Genomic DNA, 24,042 nt, shown 5'->3' with positions numbered 1-24,042 from the left:
GTTTGTGGTGGAAATTCAATGAAACGGGGAGTCAGATGTGAATGATAAGTAAAAAAGAGTTTAATAGAAAAGAAAGATTCCACAGAGTGTGGGGCTCACTACCAAGAGAAGCCCCGAGTCATACAGAGCATTGCTTAATATACAATTCTAACTGTATGCCTTGACCAATCACGGACTTCCTGCCTCTTGTTGCTATGGCTCATACACCAATCAGCTTTAAGCGTTGCTTATCTCTTTCGGGCCGGCTGGTAACAATCTGCTTGAATGTCATCTCTTAATTGCAGGCAATAAAACAATTGCAAGCAATAAAGCAGTTGCAGGCAATAAAACGAGAGACATTTTCCTGCTTATCTGATCTATCGTCACACTCCCTTAAAGTTCTTTGCTTACATAAACATTTTCCTAGGGAACAGGATACTGCTGAATGTATGTGAATCACTGAAGCACATTGAAGCATATAGTATTTCCTTTACAGGTTACACTTGACATACAGCACTGGTGATCACAAAATAATAAAAATAATTAATTAGTTCATACAGCTTTGGAGGCAATTAAATGAAAAATGATATGACACAGGGCTGGCAAACCATTGTGGTGCAGGAAATGTATACTGTACTTGCAGTAATAAGATGTGGAATTAAACTTGTATCATAGTGACTAATAAACAACAAAAATGCATAAATAAATGTATAGGCCAATTTAAACTATATTTAAAATCAATGTAGAGATACAAAAACATTTTACCTCCGGCTATCCACAATATTTTTGTTTGTTTGTTTTTGTTTTAATTACATATGCAGAATGAATATTTATTTGTTATTTAAAACTCATAACTCATATGCCTTACATGCTTAAACCACTAAACCTATTAAACATAATAAGGCTGCTCTAATATACATCTATTTCTTTTCCTTCACACTTTGCTTATTGTTCCTTTTTTCAACCCTCCATCCTCCCATCTGCTGATTTTGATAGAACCACAAAATTTGCTATACTGACTGAACTGCTTTGACCAATCACCAATGTGGACTTCATACTGATGGCATTCATGTACCTACCGCCTTGTAGCTAAAATGTAAATACGTAAACTAAAATACGTAAACTAACAGTGGTGAATTACCGAAGTTTTATTAAAGTTATAGCAGTCTAATTCCTAAATTAGTTCATAACTTGTGCAGTGACAGAATACCATAGATTCAAATGTATCTGCCACAACAAGCAAGATATTGAATAAATTGGAAGTTTATTGATCAGTGAATAAACAAATTATTGACGTTGTGAAACGGGTGCTATACACAAATATGACGGACTTGGCTCAGGCGTACAGAATACCTAACGAGTGACAACCGATGAGAAAAGAAAGGGTGGCGGAGGAGATAAAGAACATTAATCTAATAATAATAATAATAATAATAATAATAATAATAATAAACCAACAACAAAGAAAAAAACTGGGATCAGAGGCAAGAAGTTTTGCACAAACTGTTCAGCAATGGTGCTAACTTTAGCTAAGACTAGCTTATCCCGAACAGTTATCGGAGCTAGCGACACTACCGCAGGGTTGCCTAAAAGGGGAGGTGATTCCCATTATTATATAGACTATCGAGGAAATATTAACCTGAACAGAATTACCTCCAGGAAAGGCAACTCTACACACCTGTTGGGGTTACCTGAGGTTTAATTGCAGTAGTGGCCTACAGCTTCCACTACACCTTCTATCCTTTCATTCATTCCTCTGTCCTTGCATAGGAACCCACTGATTTTATAACTCCCTTAATATTCAAGTTGTAGCCATCAAACTTGAACTCAACAGGTGACAACTCTATGTCTTCCAAATTAAATTTGTTTTATATTAAAACTTTATTTTTTTAATGCAGATTAATTAGACTTGGTTGAAATTATTAATTTGTTGCACAAATTACACATTTGCCCTTTTTGTTTTAACTGAAATTTTCACCTTGTTTTTACACTCTTTGTAAGATAATGATTGTAATTTAAATGACTCCATATGTTTCACTGACTTCTTTGATGCAGACTGTCAGATTATTTGTTGTATGCTTGTGAAGGATGATACATACTGTCTAATATGTGGTTCTCCATTGTTCTATTCTTATGTCCAGTGTTGTAATCATTTTACCAATCTTTTTTATCACACTTCATCACCCTTTCCTCTTTTCTCCTTTTTCAGTGCCTTCATGGTGTTTTCTTCTTCTCTCTTCCTCCTCTCTTGACCCTCCATCCTCTCCTGCTTCTCTTCTCTCTCCCTGGCCAGCTGCAGCACCTCCTCACTGAGGAGCACTGATCCTCCATTAGCAGAGATCATCTCTTGGATCTTAGCTAGAAGGCTGGTCACCTGGTCCCTTCTCCTGCTAGTTTGCCCATGGAGGGCATGGTAGCGCCCTCCGCACCTCTCCACCAGCTTCTGCAGCTCTCCGTTCCCCTCCACCTCATCCTGTACGCTGCACACACGCAGCTGCTTGCTGTCCTTTATGGTGAACAGCACCAGCGTGTAGTTCCAGGCCCGCGGGCCGAACAGCTCCACGTGTTCCTCTGCTACATGACGCTCTCGCTTGGAGAAGGAGAATGACAGAGGCACAACTAGAAGGAGGGTGTGGACGCCATGGTGACAGAGTCTCATGCTACGGACTATCTCCTTCCTTAAGGCTGCAGGCGATGCTGAGGCACCACCCAGGTTGAACCATTCCCAGCCTGGGGTGTCCACAACCACCAGCCGCCTTCCCCCCACCAGGCCCTCTCGGCAGACACTCATCCTGGTCCTCACCCCCACCTGGTCGAAGGCCATGGTGCCCAAGATGGCATTACCAACTGCACTCTTCCCTGCCTCCCTCTCCCCGAGCAGGACCATGTTCAGGCTCGAGCCAGGGGACAGAGGTGGGGACTGTCCTGTAGGAAAAAGACACATAATTTTTTCTAGTTTGCTTCAAACTAAGCTCCATGCAGTGAATAGAAAATAAACACACCAGCTTCAATGTATTTAGATGACTCTAAATCTATTTTTATGGCAAACATACATGCAACACTCATCAATTTGTAAGTGAAAAGTGAACAACACAACTAACATTATTTGAAGATGAACAACTATAATACCTTGTCTTAATAAGGATGCACAACCCCTTTACTCTAAAATTCCTCAAAAAATCCCAAGAATAACAGTTTAAATGTGTAAATCCACATAAAAGCAATAGCACAAGTTGAAATTTACTTGAGTCTAAGAATCACCTCTATTCCAGTCCTTACAGAAGATGTTGGGGCAGTGGTATTTCAGTAGTTAAGTTACTGGACTTATAATTGGGTGGTTGCTGGTTCAGGTCCTGCTGTTGGGCACCTGAGAAAGGCCCTTAACACTCAGTTGTTCAAGTTGTACTGAGACATAATTGCAGGTTGCTTTGAATCAAAAGTGTTAGGTAAATGTGATCTGCATTCATAAATTTCAATTGAAAAAGATTTCACCAGATTTACATATTCTGGATCAGAAAAAACAATTCCCATTTAAATCCGTGATGTTTACAGAACCTGTCTCAACAAAATACAAACATTTTGTGGAGGGTGCATTCATTTTCTATCCATTGTACAGCATATAAACTGCTGCTTCATTAGACATTTGACAGTAAAATGCTTCTTTGTCCCTTTTAAGTTTCTTATTGTGTCTTACAAACTCAATAAGAGTTGTACCTGCAAGTTTTGAATTTCTAATGAACCCTGAAGTCTTATGCATGTGGTATATTATAATATAAAATCCATATCCAAATGTAATTCTGGTTTCTAAAAGTATTCCGACCATGTCTATGTTGTCCTGGTTTGTAAAATTAAATGAGGTTGTCACATTGGCACCTGTGATTCAAGAGAATCACCACAATAGGTCTTCATCCCAAGACTGCTAGGTTGTAACTGATGGATCGTTAGCACACTTACATCACAGGAACTTTCCAATTACCTTCACAATAAAAGAGACTCAATTCTTAACTCAGAATGTGAAGTATTGCCCATTTCCCAGTGATTTTCATACTGAGTTGGTTTGTGTTTATTGCTAATTTTGTTATACCTGACCAATGCCTGCTTTTTTCTTTATATCTCTGCTTCTTGACATTTTGGGCTATTGTCCTAGTTTTTGAATATTGTTTGGATTCTGACCCTTTGTCTGCTTTATGGATTTAAGATTTCTGCTCCATGTCCTTTATGTCCTATTGTAATGAATCTGCATTTATTACAGTGTGGCTCTTAACTAACAGTTGGAGTCTCCCTTGGTACAGAAACATACAGCATTTTTAAAATATTTTTATTTTATTCAAACTTTGATGGTCACATTGTCCACAAAGAAGAGTACTCTTTATTGTATCATATTTTACCTTCAAAAATCTCTAGTTTGAGCTCTAGTTTGGAAAACAATTATCTAATTAAAGTATTTTCAGAAACTTGGATATCAGAGGTATCAGGATATGGGTACTATGTTATGTGGTGACACATAAAATGATGATATATTGTACAACATATTGGCATACATTTTTGGTGTATAAATATATGTTTTGTTCACAAATTTTTTGGGGAAAAAAACAATTTTTGGTGTGTGGTTGTGAAGGATTATACTTACCATCTGTTTCCATCTCCACTCTTCCCCTCTGCCCTCTGCTCTTTTCAGTGTCACCCTGTTTTTCACCACCTCTCATCCTCTCCTCACTCTCCTTTTTGAATGCTTCCCTGACTCTTTGCACATTTTCTTCTCTCTTCCTCTTCTCTTGATCCTCCATCCTCTCCTGCTTCTCCTCTCTCTCCCTGGCCAGCTGCAGCACCTCCTCACTGAGGAGCACTGATCCTCCATTAGCAGAGATCATCTCTTGGATCTTAGCTAGAAGGCTGGTCACCTGGTCCCTTCTCCTGCTAGTTTGCCCATGGAGGGCATGGTAGCGCCCTCCGCACCTCTCCACCAGCTTCTGCAGCTCTCCATTCCCCTCCACCTCAACCTGTACGCTGCACACACGCAGCTGCTTGCTGTCCTTTATGGTGAACAGCACCAGCGTGTAGTTCCAGGCCCGCGGGCCGAACAGCTCCACGTGTTCCTCTGCTACATGACGCTCTCGCTTGGAGAAGGAGAATGACAGAGGCACAACTAGAAGGAGGGTGTGGACGCCATGGTGACAGAGTCTCATGCTACGGACTATCTCCTTCCTTAAGGCTGCAGGCGATGCTGAGGCACCGCCCAGGTTGAACCATTCCCAGCCTGGGGTGTCCACAACCACCAGCCGCCTTCCCCCCACCAGGCCCTCTCGGCAGACACTCATCCTGGTCCTCACCCCCACCTGGTCGAAGGCCATGGTGCCCAAGATGGCATTACCAACTGCACTCTTCCCTGCCTCCCTCTCCCCGAGCAGGACCATGTTCAGGCTCGAGCCAGGGGACAGAGGTGGGGACTGTCCTGTAGGAAAAAGATACTTTTTGCATCATGACAGACTATTGCAGACTGGTGACTTTTTTCTTTTATTAAATTGCACCAAAGTGCATGAACTATACTTCCCATAGACTACAGTATATTGTTAAAATGAATGTGGTTGGCTAATTCCGATAACTTAGACCAACCTGTCTGAGGACAGCTACCACAGCTTCAATAATTCAGGAATGCCACCTTTTTGAAGATGCATTCTTAAGAGGTTGTCAATCTATTTTCTGAACTAACCATAAATTGTATGGAAAAACATTCCAGGTGCACTGTAGATCAGTTCCCTTTACTAATGAGAATGTAGGGGCCTGTAAGTTCCACCTCCAAGAACCTCATTATTAAAAGATATTTTCAGCATACATTTCATCTGGATTTACACAGAATTGGTCCAGCAGTCTTTGCTCTAACTGAATCCCTTTTGACTTCAGTTTCAATTTCACTGAGGCTAACTGTAATAGTCTAACTAGCTAAAGTAGCTTGCAAAGCTTCTCATCTGTTTTTCAATGTAAAGCAAGTGGAAACCAAGATAACATAAAAAGACAGAGGCAAGAGAATATTAGTAGATTATTTGTTAAAACAAAGCAGGACAGTATCAGCATGGCTGAGGACCAGCTCAGAGTTAAATACGAGCCTGTACTCATTTAAGAGTAATTTTGGTAGACAGCTCTAAAACTTTTACAGACATACCCAAAAATGACTTATCATCATGTGCCTATTAAATTGTAAGAATATATTAACATTTTGATAAATGTAAAATAATGGAGGCATAGGAGATTTATTGAAGCTGCATCTCCATTAGACTTAGCTATTATATGAGGACAAAAAGCTGTTCTTCTCCAGTGTATTTCACCAAAGGGAGTACATTTTTAAGATGGCAATAGACAGTGACTAAATGTTTTAGCTTAAATAGGAAAGACTCGAATGTTAAGTCTCACTAAATGATTTACGAACAAGCAGGATACATTTTCAAGCACACTTCCTACATGAGAACTGAATAAATCTGGATTTATATGAGAGTGTGTGTAGAGTTGTCTCAGGACAAAGCACACACAATAAGCAAAAAGGGAGAACAATGTAGATTTTATTGCACAAATACTTTTTTCCCCTCACATAACTCCAAAGTAAAATCGAGAATTGGTGAGAGTCAAACTAATCATTCTCTCACATTAAGAGATTGCACCCTCAACTCTGAGTAGTACAATATTACCAAAGTAATGTAGATAAGGTGTAAGAAAACATTGGCTGTGCTTATCTTTTTATCTGAAGATTTAGTATAAATTATAATTATACTGAATTTACAGTTTTTATCATGTCATGTACTGAATTTGCTGAACCTGACCTTGACAAGTGGATCCTCCTGTTTCTTCCATTGCCTTCAATACTGCTCCAGCACTCACTGATGAAATGTTCGAGTCTTTTCTACTTTAACTAAAAACCCTCAGTAGTCTTACTCTACATAAACTTAAACTTAGATAAAGTTTAAATTACTGAAAAGAAAGAGCATATGATAAACCCTAACTCCAGTATGTTCTTAAGTTGAGACAGTAAAGAAATAGGACTGAAGGCAAGCCCACCTTATCAGTTTATCATCCTTGTTTGCTGGTAGTTATTACTGCAGGACTGCTGATTTAGTCTGCATTTACAATCTCTGTTACTGTCACAATAATTCAAAGTACACACATGATCAGGTTAATATGGCCAGGTTTAGAGTGTTGTATATGATTACATGCCAATATATAGAAAAAAAAGTCATTTCATTCATGTGCCAATTCTAAATAAAAGATGAAAATATAAATGAAATTACTTTCTCACGACAGACGTGCAGAAACAAGTTTATATGTTACTGTAAGGGTTGACGGGACAACGCCCTTACGTGGTTTCAAAGTCCACTTGATTCTCATGCTCACCACCAGAAGCGCCGCTTGTTTCCAGGCAAGGCAGGCAACTGCTTGGAGTCCCAAGCCACTGGGGGGCTTTCGAGGGCTGACACATTGTAAACTACAGCAGTCGCAACGTGCAAAGTTTGCAATGACAGTATGAGACCTGAATTCCCTAAGGGGGACCCGTGGATTTTTGACCAGGGCCTCGACTCTAGAATCGCCGCTTCTCGCTACAAACGTTGACATTTGCACGTCTTGCATACGAGAACGGCTGCACGGAAGTCATCCGTGGAAAATGGAAGAAATTAATGACTATCTTTGCAAGTATAAAGGGTATGTTTTTGCAGTCGGGATGACAACAGCAGAGCACATAGATTCTCTTCAGAGCTTCGAAATACGAGAGAGAGACGTTTTTTTGGTGACTTATCCGAAGTCAGGTGAGAGTTAAGATGGACTTACACTGCGCGATTTCAGTGATCTTATAAGACTGTTAAAGAATACACACGACAGGATGCGAGTAAAATGTTTACAGAAAGAGGTGGAGAGGAAATTAGCGATATCGTGTTTCTAAAGTCAGATTCTATATTGATAGATGTGGGATTAACGTTAAATAAATAAGTCGTAGTGCCTCAGTGGCCAAAATATCACTTCATAACAATATTGCAGTCAGAAAGTCTTTTTGTTTTTTAGCTCATACCCTATTAATCTGCAATAATTAATTTGAGTTTACACGAGAGGTGATTTTATTGGTAGCATGTTTTCACAGGTACAATTTGGGCGCAGAATATCATAGCATTGATTTTCGAGTTAGACGACACGGATGAAACCATATATGAAAACAATCTGGAGAAAATGCCTTGGCTCGAGTACCCCGAGGGTCACTCTGACTACGTGTCTAGACCATCGCCTCGCCTCTTCGCGTCACACCTCACACCAGCTCTCATGCCGCGCGGACTGAAGGGCAAAAAGGCGAAAGTATAGTATACAACTTATTCTTTTTTAATAATAAGGTTGGAATGTACAGATAATTTGAGTTTGTATCTCATATCATATACTATGTTTTGCAACCATAGTAATTTAAAACAAGTAAAATGAAATAATTGAGGTCTAACCTTTGGGAACTCTGAATTACGGTGGTGCTTGAAAGTTTGTGAACCATTTAATAGTTTCAATAGTTAGCATATATTTGACCTAAAACTTCAGATTGTCACACAACTCCTAAAAGTAGATCAAGACCAAATCAAACAGATGAGTCAAAAAATATTAGACTGTGATTTATTTATTTAGGAAAATGATCCAAGACTACATATCTGTGAGTGCCAAAAGTATGTGAACCTTTGCTTTCAGTGTGTGAAATGGTGTGACCCCACTGTGCAGCAATAACTGCAACTAAATGTTTCCAGTAATTGTTGATTAGTCCTGCAGATTGGCTTGGAGGAATTTTAGCCCATTCTTCTGTAGAAAACATCTTCACATCTTCAACTCAGCAGTGTTAGTGGGTTTCCTCACATGAACTGCTTGCTTTAGGTTCTTCCACAATATTTCTATTGGATTAAGGTCAGGACCTGGTCATTCCAAAACTTTACTTTACTCTTCTTCAATAATTCTTTGGTATAATGAATTGTGTGCTTAAGATAATTGTCTTGATGTATGTCCCATATTATTTTGAGATTTTACTTTAGAATTTGCTGGTATAATTTGGGATTCATTGTTCCATCAGTGATGGGAAGCCGTCCTGGCCCAAATGCAGCAAACATGCCTAAACCATAATACTACCATCACCATGTTTCACAGAAGGCATGAGATTTTTATGATGGAATGCAGCGTTTTCCATTCTACAAACATAATGCTTCTCAATTAAACAAACAAACAAAAAAAATAGGGTTAAATAAAAATAAAAATTAAATAAAACATGGTGCCCACTCACACCTTATTTTCCTCAAAAATAAATGACAGAGTCTAATATTTTTTGTCTCATTTGATTTGGTTTTCTTTATCTTGTGGGACAATCCGATGACGTTTTGGGTCAAATTTATGCAAACTTATAGAAACTTCTAAAGGTTTTACAAAGTTTCAAGCACCACTGTATAAAATCCTAGAAGTGAATCTGAATCATTCTTATTCTAATCTTTCTTTACAAATGCTAGATTGTGTATGTAGCCAGGAACCCAAAAGACAATGTGGTTTCTTATTTTCACTTCTGCCATGCATGGACTAGTCTGGAGACCCCTAAGAGCTTTGAGGAATTTTTGCAGCAATATCTTGCTGGAAATGGTAAGGCAAACATATTCTCAACTCAACTAAAGGGTTTCCAACTGCTTCAAGAGTCATTGTGTGGAGAAACAGCAGAATAATGGAACAAAATGCTTGTAGTTCACAAAGAAAACAGAGAACAAGCTGATGTAGAGCACTTCTCTCTGGAGTTTGTAATACAGATCTTTAGAAGGGGTGGATTAGGTTAATAAACCTGTTTGGCTTTGTACATTGCTTGATTGCGCAGTAGGTGGATCATCCTGGTTTGATCATATCCGAGAGTGGCACACACACAGAGATGAGTATAGCATCCTTTTCCTGACATATGAGGACATGGTCATGGTATGTATTCAGTGTCCCTTGAAGTATTTATTTTAGTGTCTGGACAAAGTTAATCCCTTCAAGAATATCAAGTATAGATGTAGATAGATGCGTAGATTTTGTAGAGAGATGTTTTAACATATCTAAGTTGCTGAAACATTTTTTTCCAGAATTTGTTTGAATTCATGTTTGTTAGAATAGTCTTTATATTTCACATAGTTTTTTCACACAGTCTGTTAAATTAAGGATTATGGTGCTCTCAAACCCTGTGAAAAGAGTTATATAATTGTCATGTATCACTAAAAACTGCACTACAGCACAAGATACATTAGTCTACTACATAGTCATAAGCATACAAGTAAAATTCCTTCTAATGCTGGTTCACTGAGGAAATTTTCACATATGCATGTTTGAATGGTTTCTCAGAACATTTAGATCTCATTAACATTTAGATCAGCTTTTACATATGCAAAATACTATTAAGACTCAACTAAATGAAACCTGGCGTCTTCTTAATGCACCGTGAAACTTGAGGATACAAACTCGAATGTACTCTGAGAATGTTCACAAACTCTTCAAAGAAGGAACCCTGCCAGTGAACCAAATTCAGTTTGAAAGCTAATACACAAAATAATTCAGATTAAATATATCTTTCCTTTTTTTTCAGTCAGAAGCTTTAGTATAATCTTATTGTACCTTTATGGACTCACTCTTCCCATGCTGGTGGCTACGGTGCTCCCCCAGGATCTAAGGTCAGCAGTTGTGAAAATCAGCCAGTTCTTGGGACGGGATTTGAGTGAAGCCATGCTTACTCACATCATAGAGAAAGCCACCTTTAAAAACATGAAGAAGGACCCTAAGGCCAACTATGAGTTTCTTCCTGAAGATCTGCTCCAAAAGGGCAAGTTCTTGCGCAAAGGTTAGGACTTAAATATCACACTTCATAGTAACATACATACAATGAGATGTATTTGGCAATTTTTGGTGTTTTAGGTCTGTAATATAACATGTTGAATTATAAGTGATCACATCATGAGCAAATGTTGCATTTGTACATAATTCCAAAGCTTGTATTTTATAAAACCATGTGTGATGTTGCAGGTATTATAGGAGACTGGAAAAACAGCTTCACTGTGGCACAAAATGAAATGTTTGACCAGGTGTATCAGGAGAAGATGAAGGATATCCCATTTAAGTTCATATGGAACATAAACTAAAAGCACAATATTATAAGAAAGACACAGTATCCAAGTCCAGTAATGAATATACGATATTGTGTATTTTTAAAATTAATAAATAAAGTTTTGGGTACATTAAGATTTAAGATATTAATACTTAATATTAGTTATTCAATCTTGTTTGTCTGTTTGTAAAATACTTCTTTTTTTTGTAAAAAATTCAAAGTCCAGACTGTGATGGGCTAACCTTTAACTCCTTAATTCCTCTGCTTTGGATTCCTCATGCTGACTCTGAGAGATTTTCCTTGCTACTGTCACCCTCAGCTTGCTCATGACAAGTCTGAGATCAAGTCTTCATAATTCTGGTATGAGACAATTATTGTAAAAAAAAAAAAATGCTACACAAACATCATTAAATCACATGTGCAAATTTCTGTAATGTTAATATGGACATATCTGAAAATACTGTAAAGTCATAGCAAAACACTCCCAGTGGACCTGCTAATCTGATTCTAGTATGAATCTGTACAATTCATACTAAAAGGTTTTAATTCTCCTTCATGAATGTAGTCATTAGCCTTACAGTAAGCCTAACATCAAGCCTTCATTTAGTCATTTTTAGCAAGACTCATTAGCTTGTTCTGATCAATTACAATAGTAGTTCACTTCAAATAATATTTGAAACAGAGAATAAATATCAGAAGGGACCATAAAAATGGCAAAAAGCTCTACACGCTATTCCAAACATGAGCTATTCTAAAGTGATTCACCAACAACTGAATCACGTCTCAAATTTCAAAACGTAAAAATATACATCTCTAATACTGATTATACTTTCTGCATAGTGCCGAAATGACTAACAGGTTTACTGAAAGTGAACACATAAGAACAATAAAAGACATAAGAATAATAAAAGAATGAGATTATAAATATGAAAGTATACTGCATATGAGAGAGAGATTTACTCACATATCTCCAACCCTTACAGTACCAACATAGTCCTGGTTTTGATGCAAGTCCATTCTGTTACGGTGCTGGGATAATGCTAAATTATTCCCTGCTATGCCACAGTTCTCCCAATTTTACACCACTTTTTCACTTTTAACCCCTGACAAACGTATTTAGGCATTCATAATTAATGATGTTCTGCTCCATTAGTGCTTGTCATTGCCATGGCTGGGTAGCTGTCAAGCTTCTAAAGCAGTACCAGTGATAGACAGCAGGGGTCAGCACACATCTCTAATTTACAGACCCCACTTCGTTCTTTCTGTGCTCCTTTCTACATCCAGGTTAGAGTTTGAGGTGCTCTTGACCATCACCCATCAACCCAGTTCTGCAGTACTGACAGGATTATTATTGGTAAAATTGCTTTAGTGTGGAAATATAGGTGGTGTGATATGCAGCAGTAAATTAATATTGATTAAAAAAAACACTAAGCCTGTCCTGTAGAACAGTGACAGAGTTCATTGCTTCTGCTAGGAAGAAAAAAAAAAAAAAATATATATATATATATATATATATATATATAAAGATGTAACAGAACAGTGACAGAGTTCATTGCTTCTGCTAGAAAACAGCACGGATTTAAGAAATAGAAAGTGTTACTGTTGTATTCAAAATTCTGTCAACAATTACAACTGAGAATTGCTACTGGGAATTCATGTTCAAAAGGGCAAGAACATTTTAGGCAGTTATGAGCAAATAATCATGACTCTTGTAAGCTTTCAGCCATTTTGCTCTGTAAATTCAGTATGACACATATCAAATGGCAAATAGCAGAAGTAATGAACACTGTCACCAGTGAGCAGGTTGGTAAATCAAGCTTTTTCCAAATGCAGGAGAAGAGCAAAAATCTTTCCATCAAGCCTGTCTGCAAAGCACATAGTTCCTGCTTTCTTATCCTGTTGCATATGCTCTGTTGTCCTGTTATTTCTTCTAGTTCTGCTATAATTGATTATCATTGTAGTTTTACTTGCTTCTTCTTTTTTTCAAAGAACATAACCAGCTGACACTTTTCATCTTTATACTGAAATCTTGCATTGCAAAATGGCCTTATAAGCAAAAAAGAGAAACAAAGATGAAAAGCCATTAGCCTTCACCATTTCTATATTGAAGAAAACCAATTTAAATTAAAATGTCTCATCTGTACATTGGCTGTTGCCTTTGACCCTGAATGCACCTCCTGAACAAGAAATACCCTGGCCGTGAAACTGACTCCCTATCGATGAAAAGGAACATTTTCCAAGTACAGGTTCTTTTTAGCAAATCAAATAATGTAATGTTTCCAAAGCACACCACTACTGTCCTCAAGCTTCTTCAGATTTTTGATGTAGTAAAAGGTACAGTAAAGGTAGCAGATTTTCAAAAGATATGAAACAGCAGGACTTGTTCTGACAATGTTATGACACCAAAGTGAAGAAAAAACTTTGTATGACATTTGGGGGCTTCTTTGCGACCTACACTTGCACATTTTATGTATTGTACTTCAGATCTTAGACCTAGGATCACCATTAGAAACCCTGTAAACCTCCATATGTTGGCTTATGCTGTAGGGAGAACTGGTCCATGCTTTCTTGTAAAACATGCTAAACTAGAACAAACATTCTGTGGGGGTGAATGTTTTTGCTGGGAAGTCACTCTGCTGGAATGAAGGACAAGAAGAGCATCCCTCAATCACATAAGACTGATCGTCAGATGGGATAGGCTGTAGCTGCGATCAACGCGCTAGCAATACACCCTGAACCTACTTTATCCAAACACACAATTAACCCATCATTGCTCTTCATCATTTCAGCAGAAATTACAAAATTACCTCATTTATTCAGTCTAAAATTAATCAAACTCCAAACCCTGTCAAAATAACAGATGAGCTGCTTTATGTAATATGACTGTTAGGACTGAGATTTCATTCAGGCATTCGAGTTTAATTCTAAATCATTTGATTACTTGTCACAAGCACATTTGTTGGGTACTAATGGACTGCATACTGAAAATGTCATGTCATTAAATTTGAACAGATATAATTTGATAAAAGAATATGATATGAACTGACTGAATCAGGCCTATTTCTATAGACATAATCTACTTTTTAAGCTTTCAAAAACACTTGTCATATCTCACTCATTTTTTCTTTAGAGAAAAGTAAAATCTAGACTTTCCAAGTTTTCTTTTAGATATAGATCTAAATAAATCTAATTTATTGTTCTAGCCTAAACCATGTATAACCAGGAGTCAGCTAAAGACTTTTATCTGCTCTATCTGCTCAGTGCATGGGACTAGATAGAAAACAGAGCTGACACTGTGCTCTCCACTACACAAGCTGCTATTCTGGCTTAGGCTCAGTTTTCTTATTTTATTTTTTATTTATTTTAACAAATAGCTTCCAGTTTAGCCCACTGGTAAAAATGCACTGTACCTGTCCCTTGGTACCTATTAACCTTTTCTGTTACTGCAGGACATTGCAACAAAACTCTGCTGTTTTTGATATAGCTCCTTCTACATTTTACTGCATTTACTGCATTTGTTGTTTAACATCCTTGCCTTGTTGCGGATCTGACAATTAATTCCAACATTTACTTCCTTAGAGGGATCAAATTGAGGCTAAACTACAAAGCAGAAACAATATGAAAATAATAATTTACAAATTGAAATAAGATGAATATGGCATGAATGTAATATGTTCAGTTGTCATGCTGAGAAAAGGTTTAAAGGTATGTTATATTGTAAGGAGTTGCTCTTGCAAACACAGAACCCAAACCCATGATCACAAAGAGACAGAGGCAAACACCCCCAAAAGGACAGTTTATCTTCATGAAAACAGGTTTGGTAGGTCTGATGCTGGACCAGCTTAGCCAATAGTCTAAGCCTGCAGCTGGGATGGATTTTGGACAGGGCCAGTAGGGTCTGATGCTTGAGGACAATGCACTGCAAATTTATATAGATTTATATATGTATATATTATAGATAAATGTTTGATTATCATTTATTTAATATGGATAAATAAAACATTTATTATCATTTATTTAATATGAATAAATAAATAGAATATGTCAGATTTCAAATACTCCCAGACACCCATGGTTATGTGGCTTAATTATTCAGTCCTTAGATTTATCTGATGATATGCAATAATCATTACTTAATAATGTAAAGCTGAAACTTACTGAAAATCTTAGCCTCAAATCACTGTCCACTCACTTCTTTGCTGTTTCAGTATTCAGTTAGAAAGTAAATGCATGTGGGTTCAGTTGAACTTCATATGTCAATTAAGAAAGTCTCCTTTTCCCATACAAATTTGAAGATAATGCCTGTGCACAAAGTTAACTGCATAATTCAAACCTGCAACCAAATATGTGATGGCTAGTATGAAAATACATGATCCACAACAAGCCTCATGTCTGAATAAAATAATTTAGAATGGAAAATGTATGTGAAGATCCCCTTCAGCAAATAATACACAGGACTATTTTTTGAACTGTGAATTGATTAAACCCCCGTCTGCACAGAACACATCTGTCTCCTTTTTTTACTTTTTTTGCCGAACAACAAGCACCTGTCACGCGCAATTTGCAGGATTTCACTGAGACAAAGCAAAGCTGACAGCTGGCGAGGTAAGAGGTGCTGGTGGTGATTCATGAGGTCATCAACAAGTAGTGGCCATCAGGGGCTGAATAGGTGTGCAAACCCAATCTGCGGCTGGGCTCCGGCGATTAAGAGTAATGGAGGTGCCTCCAGCGGAGCCAAGCAGGTAAGGCCAACTGATAACAAGCCAAATGCACGATTATCAACCACCACCTATCATAAAACTGCTTAACAGGGATGTTTGTGTGTGTATTGGGGTGTGTGTGTGTGTTTTACAATAGCTGAGATGGAAAGTGGATATGAATGTTTAAACAGTAGCATGGTTCAAACATTAAGACCTTAGGAGATTTATTTTTGAGCTTTTCCATTTAAAGAGGGAAGACATTTCTAGCTGTTGAATGGAAGCAAAAGAAGATAAATGGAAGTGATTGCAGAATCAAAGCCTTGTGATGTATTATGGGTTAATTAAAGTTCAAGTATTTGCATTGTCCCTTCTATTTGCCCTACTCAAAAACTTTAAACACTGACATGCTAATGCCCACAATTCACTATAGCTCAAGGAAAATGCTATCATCTATCCCACACCAGAGGTGTATTTTTGATGATCCTTTTACTACCAGCAGAATGAACTTCACATTCAGGCATGGACAGAGAGCAGGCAGTGTTTGTCAGGGTCACTGCGTCATCTTTCCTTCAGTCTTCTTGCCTCTGTTTCACTGCCACATTCTGCTATAATGTTGCTCCATCCGCCCACTTACCTGCCTTTCTCTCCATATAATAACATCACACAAAACTTTTTTCTCTCCATCTCTAGAACTATGGTCTCTTAGCAACATGACTCATTTCCTTTGAGCCCAACAAGGCAGGTGAAGTCATATAGGTGACACCTATTGAAACTGTGTGTGTGTGTGTGTGTGTGTGTGTGTGTGTGTTTGTGTGTTTGGGGTAGGTCATGTTTTAATCTATTTGATCAATTTCTGTATTATATATTAATATATATCTTTTTATTTGAAAAGCTAAAAGAGTCCTGAGTATTCCTTTTGGTTACTGAGGTTAGGGTTAGATTTAGGTGTAGACATAGCATGATTTAGCTACAACAGAAATACAAGTCTCTCTCTCTCTCTCTCTCTCTCTCTCTCTCTCTCTCTCTCTCTCTCTCTCTCTCTCTCTCTGTGTGTGTGCATGTGTGTGTAATAATATAGCACGTCAGGTAATTAAAAACTGAACCGAATAAGCACAAACAATCCTGCAAAGCAAGCAAGTGTGTGCTTTTGTATGTGTAAATGTGCAGAGACAGATATTAGCACTATGCACATAAATCCTTTAATGCCATAAAGCTTATCCTACCACTATTCCACTCAAAAAGAGATTTTTCTTTTTTCTTATTCAGGGTCTATTTTTTCTATTCAGGATTTGATTTCTGCAAATCTCTCAAGGCTTGTTCTACTAACCTGTAATTTTTGGATGTTTAAAAGCGTGGAAGAAATGTTAGCCTTTATAAGCAGTAAGTGCTCGCATGGCTCATAAGGTTTGCAGGCTAACAGGAGCTCGGTCTTCCCTTACAACATCAGTATAGCTGCACAGATCCACATTCTCTTATGAAGTTGACGACTCACATGCAGCTGCATAAAATGATCAGTCTTTTCTCTCTGCTAGGGAAAAAAAGTGGATGTGTCACTCCCAGAGTAATCAAAACACAGCAAGCTTTGGCATATCGAGTGCTCTCATGGCATGTGATAGCGAGAGGCAGCAAATTAGGGGTGGTGACATTTAATTTGCCTCTTTTGGTGAAGCGTCTCTGAGAACTCATAAAGCACAGCAATTAGAAAAGATGAAGCACTAGGTACTGATTTATATCTCCACCTGTCATTTATTTCCAGGTCATTTGCAGGTCATGCAGTAAAGCTCTCAGCAGTGAGCTACAGGCGTGCTGAGACCAGAGACAGTGAACTTAGTGCTGTAATTAACACCACAAGGAAATGACGCCACCAATTTTTTCAAATTTCAATTGCTTGTCCATGAGGCTTTTAAAAGTTTTAAGACTGAGTAAGGTTGAGTTCACACTTAACACTTTTTGCATGATGTCAATGCCTGTTTATCTTGCAATCACATGGCCAGCAGCTGCAAGACATGAAGAATGCAGAAGCTCATTAAAAACCTTGGCAGCTACTTTTTTAGAAGTTTCTGAGGTTGAGAAAAGTTTCACTTTTCAGAAAAGCCGCAAATGACATCAAACACTTTATTACCATCTGACTTTATCATCAATCATGATAAAAAAAATTAAGGGCTTCTGGTTTCCCCTACAGTGATCATTTAAGGTTTGGCTTCATTAGAAAGTGCCTGTAAGGAACTGTAATGTAATTCAGGTAAATGCAGGCAAGCAGCTTCCTGGAGCGCTGGAAATGGCCGGCTGTAGAGTTTTCCTACCTCCAGTTCTCAAAAGAACTTTGGGATTGAGCTTCCAGCCCTGGAGGACATTCACACCTTTCACTTTCTCAGGATCTGTAAAGACATTTTGACCTCCTTCTATCTGGCATTTAATATAAAACTATTTTTACACGTCTAGTAGTTTTTTTCCCCAGAGCCATAACTGCGTTGAATCAGTCCCTTCATAACTGTAGATCTGCTACACCTCACACCAGAATCACACACATTATAATACACATTATAAAAACACACATGATAATACACCAAATAATGCACACTCACTGTAATACACCATTCTCCACTGGGTACTACTGTAGCTGCTTTGTAGTCAATAGATCACTATCAAAAGTATCAATACCAAAAATTATTTTTGCAAATTTGCCCCATTTGCTCTAACTTTGTGTATTCACACCACCTACATTTTAAGGCATGTACTGATGCACTATAGATGTAAATTGCTGATAATGTTTAAAATTACTGTCTGTTTACTTCAAACATTAAAACATCTACATACTTACTGCTCACACCATACGATTACACAATAGTGGTTTATATTTGTATTTCTGTATTTAAATATTATATTTTTACATAGCACCATATAAGGTAGTTAAAGACTATAGTCTTGTTGTGCTGTGCAATGACAATAAAGACATTCTATTCTATTCTATTCTATTCTATTCTATTCTATTCTATTCTATTCTATTCTAGTCTAGTCTAGTCTAGTCTAGTCTATTCTGTACTATTCTTCTTGCCATGGCTAAATGATGTGGAAAGAATAAGATATTTATAGCTAGATAGCTTGCATGATCCAATTCAAAGCAAAAATGAGTGGTCTGTTGTTATGGTTACAATGTGGTGTGAGTTGCTTTTTTCCTATCTGCACAAAAAGTGCTCCAGGCAGATTTTAAAAAGAAATTTATCTCAGAAAAAACCTGTGTGAGCACAGTCTAGGTTCTGTAACTATATTTCTTTTTTATCCTTCTCATGGGCTTTGCACCCTGCTATCACACAAGCCCAATATAATTATGCAATATTTATATAATCCAAGTGTCCTACATTTAAGTAGCAAAAAGTCTAATTGTAGCATTATATTATTATGGTGAAGGACTGTCTTTGGGACTCCAGAAAGATAACTCAAAGGTTTCGCTGCCCACAAAACCCACATCACAGTTCTCTCACTGTAACTATATGAGGCCGGAGGCAGGATGCATACGCTGAGTTGAGCGACGTTTATTATCTATGGTCAGTGTGGTGCAGGGTTGAAATACCTGTAGGGGCATAAAGAGAGACAAAATCAGAATACATGACTGAAATAACAAAGCCAAACAAAGACTAACATGGAATATAAAATACGAAGTAGAAACAGAGAATCAGGAAAACAACAACACAAGGAACACTAGCAATCCAGATAATAACCAACAACACAGAGTATCTTTGCATACACACTGGAATAACAAGAAATAAGGAACACCTGGGCACAGTTAGGGGTGGAGAAAGACAAAACAAGAACAAAGGGGGACTGGAACCAAAACAAAGGAACACATGAAGCTGTCGCCATGGAGATGGCAAAGCTAGAGGGGTGAACTGTGACACTCACCTGTAGATTTTTAACAATTCCCATTTGATTCCAGAAACTGAGTAAGGAATTTCAGCTATCCAGTGTTTGGGGGCTGGCGTCAGCCCTGGTTACTGTGTTGTCCAATAAGTGCTTTTTGTTTGATTGCATAGCACAATTCCCTATCTAGAACTGCTGAAAAATAATTTCATTACCAGAGGAGGTACAGGTACAAGAGGAGATACAGGTACAAGAGGTGGATATGGATCTGCTGGCAAAAAGTCCCCAAATGTTAAAATGTCCCAGGGGCACTATACAAAAGGAATTCCACTGAACTGATATTTTCCAAAAAACCTTTATGAGCAGTAATATACTAGTGCAGTTTTATCAACCCCTGCTTCAGGAGCTTTACAGTGTAAGCTTGTTATTCCTGCCTGTGTTTTAACTGTCACATCCTCCAATCTTCCTCTAACAAATAAGAACTGTTTTTTTCATGAAGCCCATATACTTTGTACAAACAGATGACCCAGTAGAAGCCCACCCCTCAGCATTCCACACTGCAATAATGAGCATTGGATATCTGGCAGTACTTCTGCTCTGAAGCTCAGGAGCTGGTGCCACATGTCAACTCCACTGGAACTGTAATTAGAGATGATGACAGCACATCAGCAAAAACAGTGGCAGGCTGGATATTTTCACAATTATCTTGTCACCTCTCTAAAGCTTCCTTCTAACCAGACTACGTGCCATAGAGCAATCAGAAACATTATTAGACTGAGATTATAGCAGCTCATGACACTCCTTAGTAATATTCATGCCACAGAAAAGGTGTAGAATTGATTAGGCATCTCGAGGAGACACTTTCATGCTGGGGTGTCGGCAGGCACTTTCTATGACTTCTCTCTCTGTACAGCTTTCTTTAGATTTCTCTTTTGCAAAATATATGACAGTGTTGCATAATGAATGGCAGCCAGAGGAGGCAGAAATGAGGAAACTAGTGTAATCAGAAAAACACCATAAAAAACGTCTGGATTGCATAGATCGCATGCCATGGAATGTCTTGTCATCTGAAGAAGTTATTTGTTTATTGTATCAAAGCTTATGTAGGAATTTACCCTCTGGAGTCGCTGATCATGACGGCAAAATCAAACCACATGACTGGTTCAAGATGTCACTGCATAAAGATACAGTCAAGTTCAATTCTAGTTGTTGTTTGCTGTTGACAGACCAAGCAGAAACTATAAACAACAAAACAGTTGTATTTAGTTTGATTTTTATCTCAATTTTACATTTACATGTTTACATTTGCAACCTGTGTTTTCATTTTCTTAAAATGCTTCATTGAGTATGTTTATGTTTATAGTAAAAAAAAAAAAATAATAAAAAAACAAATAAAAATTATATATATATATATATATATATATATATATATATATATATATATATATATATATATATATATATAAGACAGCTGGAGAACTAAAAATAAATAAAATAAAAATGTTTAAAAAAAACATTGTGTATGTTTTGCATGTTTTTTTTAGGTCCAATACGTTGACAAAGTATGTCAAAGTGCAAAAATTACCTGTCTACATCAGCTTATGTAGATGATGTTGAAAAATACACACCAAACATTGGCATACAGAACATTATTTAAGGTGGTATATAAAGGCAAAATCAGAAGAATTCAAAAACAGCCAAAATAGCCCAAGACTCCTAAGGGTTATGAAAGACAACACATACTGGAGCTTTAGAGGTAATGCATTTCACCATTTTTATGTATAGCTATATAGACAAGAAATATATACAGCACTCTTTGCCTTTTATAAGCCTAATATTAGCCTACATAAGTCTTTATGGTGCAATGTTGTTTCAGTCTTGCTTGGCATATTCTACAATGTTTGATCATAATAATTACGCTAACGTTTACTTGCAAAATGAAGTGCTGAGAAAAATGGCATTTAGATTTTTTTTTTCAGTGACAAGAGTATTGTACTGTTAGAAAAAGAGCAGTGCTTCGAAATCTGCAAAACAATCAGTGTGTTCTTCAAATCAACACATTCCTCTGAAACCCCTCTAAAACATGCATTCCCATCTCCTCTTCATAAACCTGTATTATATGTCATTAGAAGGAGTCTTTAAAGAACCAACACTGTGTTAGCAGATTTCAGAATCAGTTACCTACAGTCCCTGACCTTTACCTGAAAATGACTTCTGACAGAGGTTTTAGTAATTGTCAGTAATCACTGACCCAGTGTCTAAGACACAGGAAACCTGAACCTTAACAATGTGAAATCCCCAGAGCCTTATGGGTGTATATATTTGAGGGTGGGGATCCTTCTCTCACTGACTAACCAGCTGTGGCCTATTTGTAATGTAATAAAACAAAATGTAAAACTTTAAGATACAACATGTATCATGTCATATTTATATTCTCCAGGGTAAAAAACAAACAAAAAAGGCCAAACTCAAAATTGTATAATATTAAGATTTTAAAGGTCAAATAATTGCTACATTTTAAACACTAGGCATGTGCATTTGCATTTAAATATTTTCATGATTTTATCTATGTGTATAAGAAGACTACGGAAATTAATTTTCCTGTTTACAGCTTTTTCCCGCAACAGGTCACTATAGCAACAAGCAGCAATGAACAAATAGTGACACAGGTCTCAGTTTGACCCATTTATTTTTTGCCAAGGAGTGTATTTGTGTTTTTATTTAGTTGTTGTTGGTCAGATGGTTGCTCTCTTTGTTTAAAATAAATTAGAAATGCAAGGGAATGTTTGGGTTGTTTTATTGTGCTGTTTTCTGTCTCTTCAAATAAAAGCACTTAAAGTGGCCCCATAGTTATTCTATCCATTGTTCTTACCATAGCTAGTGGTCTACATTGGGATATTAATACCATTTTGAGCACTGGTAATCCAGATTTGGTCATCTTGAAAAGTTTGTATCTGAATCAGGGTGATCTAATCCAATATTGCTTTGAAAAACTGGTACAAAATGAAGATGTATTACTGCAAGGCCATAGCTAAGAACAGAGCATTGGGGGAACAAACCTACCAGGGGGACCCCTCTTCACCTCTTGACTTATCCTTTCCTTTTAAACCCTCACTCCTCCTCTCCTCTGGTCCTATATTCCAGTCTCCTTTCCAATCATATCTTGTCTTTTCCCTCCCCTGCTCACCAGTCATCTCTCTTCTTCTTTCTGTTCCTCGGCTCTCTCTTCTCTGTGATCCAATCATCTCTTCTCTGCTTTCCATGTCTTTCTTCCCCTGCGCTGGTACTATCTTCTCCTCTCCAGTCATCTATTCTCCTCTCATTTATTTTTATGTATGTGTATTTTATTTTATGATCAGTGGCTAAAGTATTGACTTGTAATTAGAAGGTCGCTGGTTCAAGTCCCACCACCAATTTGCCACTGTTGGGCCCCTGAGCAAGGCCCTTAGCCTTCAGTTGCTCAAGTTGTATTCAGTCATAACTGTAAGTTGCTTTGGATAAAAAGTGTCAGTTAAATGCTATAAATGTAAATTACAACCCACCCCCTGCTGGGGAACTACTTTTTTAGTGTTAATGTTTTTTGTTTGTTTGTTTGTTTGTTTGTTTCAAATAAACAATTACTTATTATTCATAGTTAATTCTCATCTATTTTAATTATAACTAATTACTACTACTACTACTACTACTACTAATAATAATAATAATAATTATTATTATTATTATTATTATTATTATTTCCTTCTCCTTACCAGTATTACTTGGTCTTAACCATCAATATTAGCTTCTTTTCACACTCCCTGCTCTTCCTGCCATCTCAGTATCCTTGTACTCTTTGTCTCCGTCTCTCTCTGAATGAAGCAGAGTGGACAGGAAAGACATATCATCACTAAACTACCGGCAAGAAAGAATCTGTACATTAGGATGAGAATAGTGTAATGGCATTATGTGATCTTCACTATTCATTTTGCTCCTTTTCTCACTCATCTCCAAGTTAGCTGATCTCCATGACCTGTCAGCATCCTCATACTCTCTCTCTCTCTCTGAATGAAGCAGAGTGAACATGAGTGGTATTATCAGTAACCAATTAGTATTTCTTGCCATGATGTTCATGAATGGATTATTGACATTTTTTATTGTCAACACATAATTCAGTGTTAACTGTTAATTATTATGTCAGAAAACAATGACTCAGTTCTGGTACAACTCTCTTCTATACTTATGTTATCTGTTTAGTACTCATTTTCACAAGTTCTTTTTTTTTTTCGGAGGTTTCCCAAAAAAACTGCTGAATGTCCTTGCCACCCTTCCTCTTGCTCATGACTTACTGTGAATGAAAGTTGACAAAAGCTGACTAATAAAAACTGCTCTCACTTTAATCAAACTAACGCTAATGGC

General features: G+C 37.4%; 2 protein-coding genes across 3 annotated transcripts; one reads left to right on the top strand and one right to left on the bottom strand.

Annotated features, from left to right (window-relative positions):
• Positions 1 to 2,149: 2,149 nt before the first annotated feature.
• Positions 2,150 to 5,393, bottom strand: LOC113572847 (GTPase IMAP family member 8). The gene is made up of 2 exons (XM_027002739.3): positions 4,610 to 5,393; positions 2,150 to 2,904 (listed from the first exon to the last, which is right to left on the bottom strand). Exons 1-2 carry the CDS (start codon positions 5,391 to 5,393, stop codon positions 2,150 to 2,152), a joined length of 1,539 nt encoding a protein of 512 aa, XP_026858540.3.
• Positions 5,394 to 7,431: 2,038 nt separating this feature from the next.
• On the top strand, positions 7,432 to 13,239 carry sult3st1 (sulfotransferase family 3, cytosolic sulfotransferase 1). 2 transcript variants are annotated; one of them, XR_014122723.1, is made up of 7 exons: positions 7,432 to 7,769; positions 8,099 to 8,307; positions 9,480 to 9,606; positions 9,833 to 9,927; positions 10,651 to 10,825; positions 11,008 to 11,449; positions 12,374 to 13,239. XR_014122723.1 is itself a non-coding variant. In XM_027002716.3 (6 exons), exons 1-6 carry the CDS (start codon positions 7,628 to 7,630, stop codon positions 11,121 to 11,123), a joined length of 864 nt encoding a protein of 287 aa, XP_026858517.2. In that variant the 5' UTR covers positions 7,432 to 7,627; the 3' UTR covers positions 11,124 to 12,282. The 2 variants fall into 2 exon arrangements, 1 of the variants encoding a protein (XP_026858517.2); XM_027002716.3 differs by lacking the exon at positions 12,374 to 13,239 and having other exon boundaries at positions 11,008 to 12,282.
• The last annotated feature ends 10,803 nt before the right edge of the window (positions 13,240 to 24,042 follow it).

This window comes from Electrophorus electricus, chromosome 3 (assembly GCF_041902795.1).
Source record: "Electrophorus electricus isolate QZ-2024a chromosome 3, ASM4190279v1, whole genome shotgun sequence".
Classification (NCBI taxonomy): domain Eukaryota; kingdom Metazoa; phylum Chordata; class Actinopteri; order Gymnotiformes; family Gymnotidae; genus Electrophorus; species Electrophorus electricus.
This window is presented reverse-complemented; position numbering and strand designations above follow the sequence as displayed.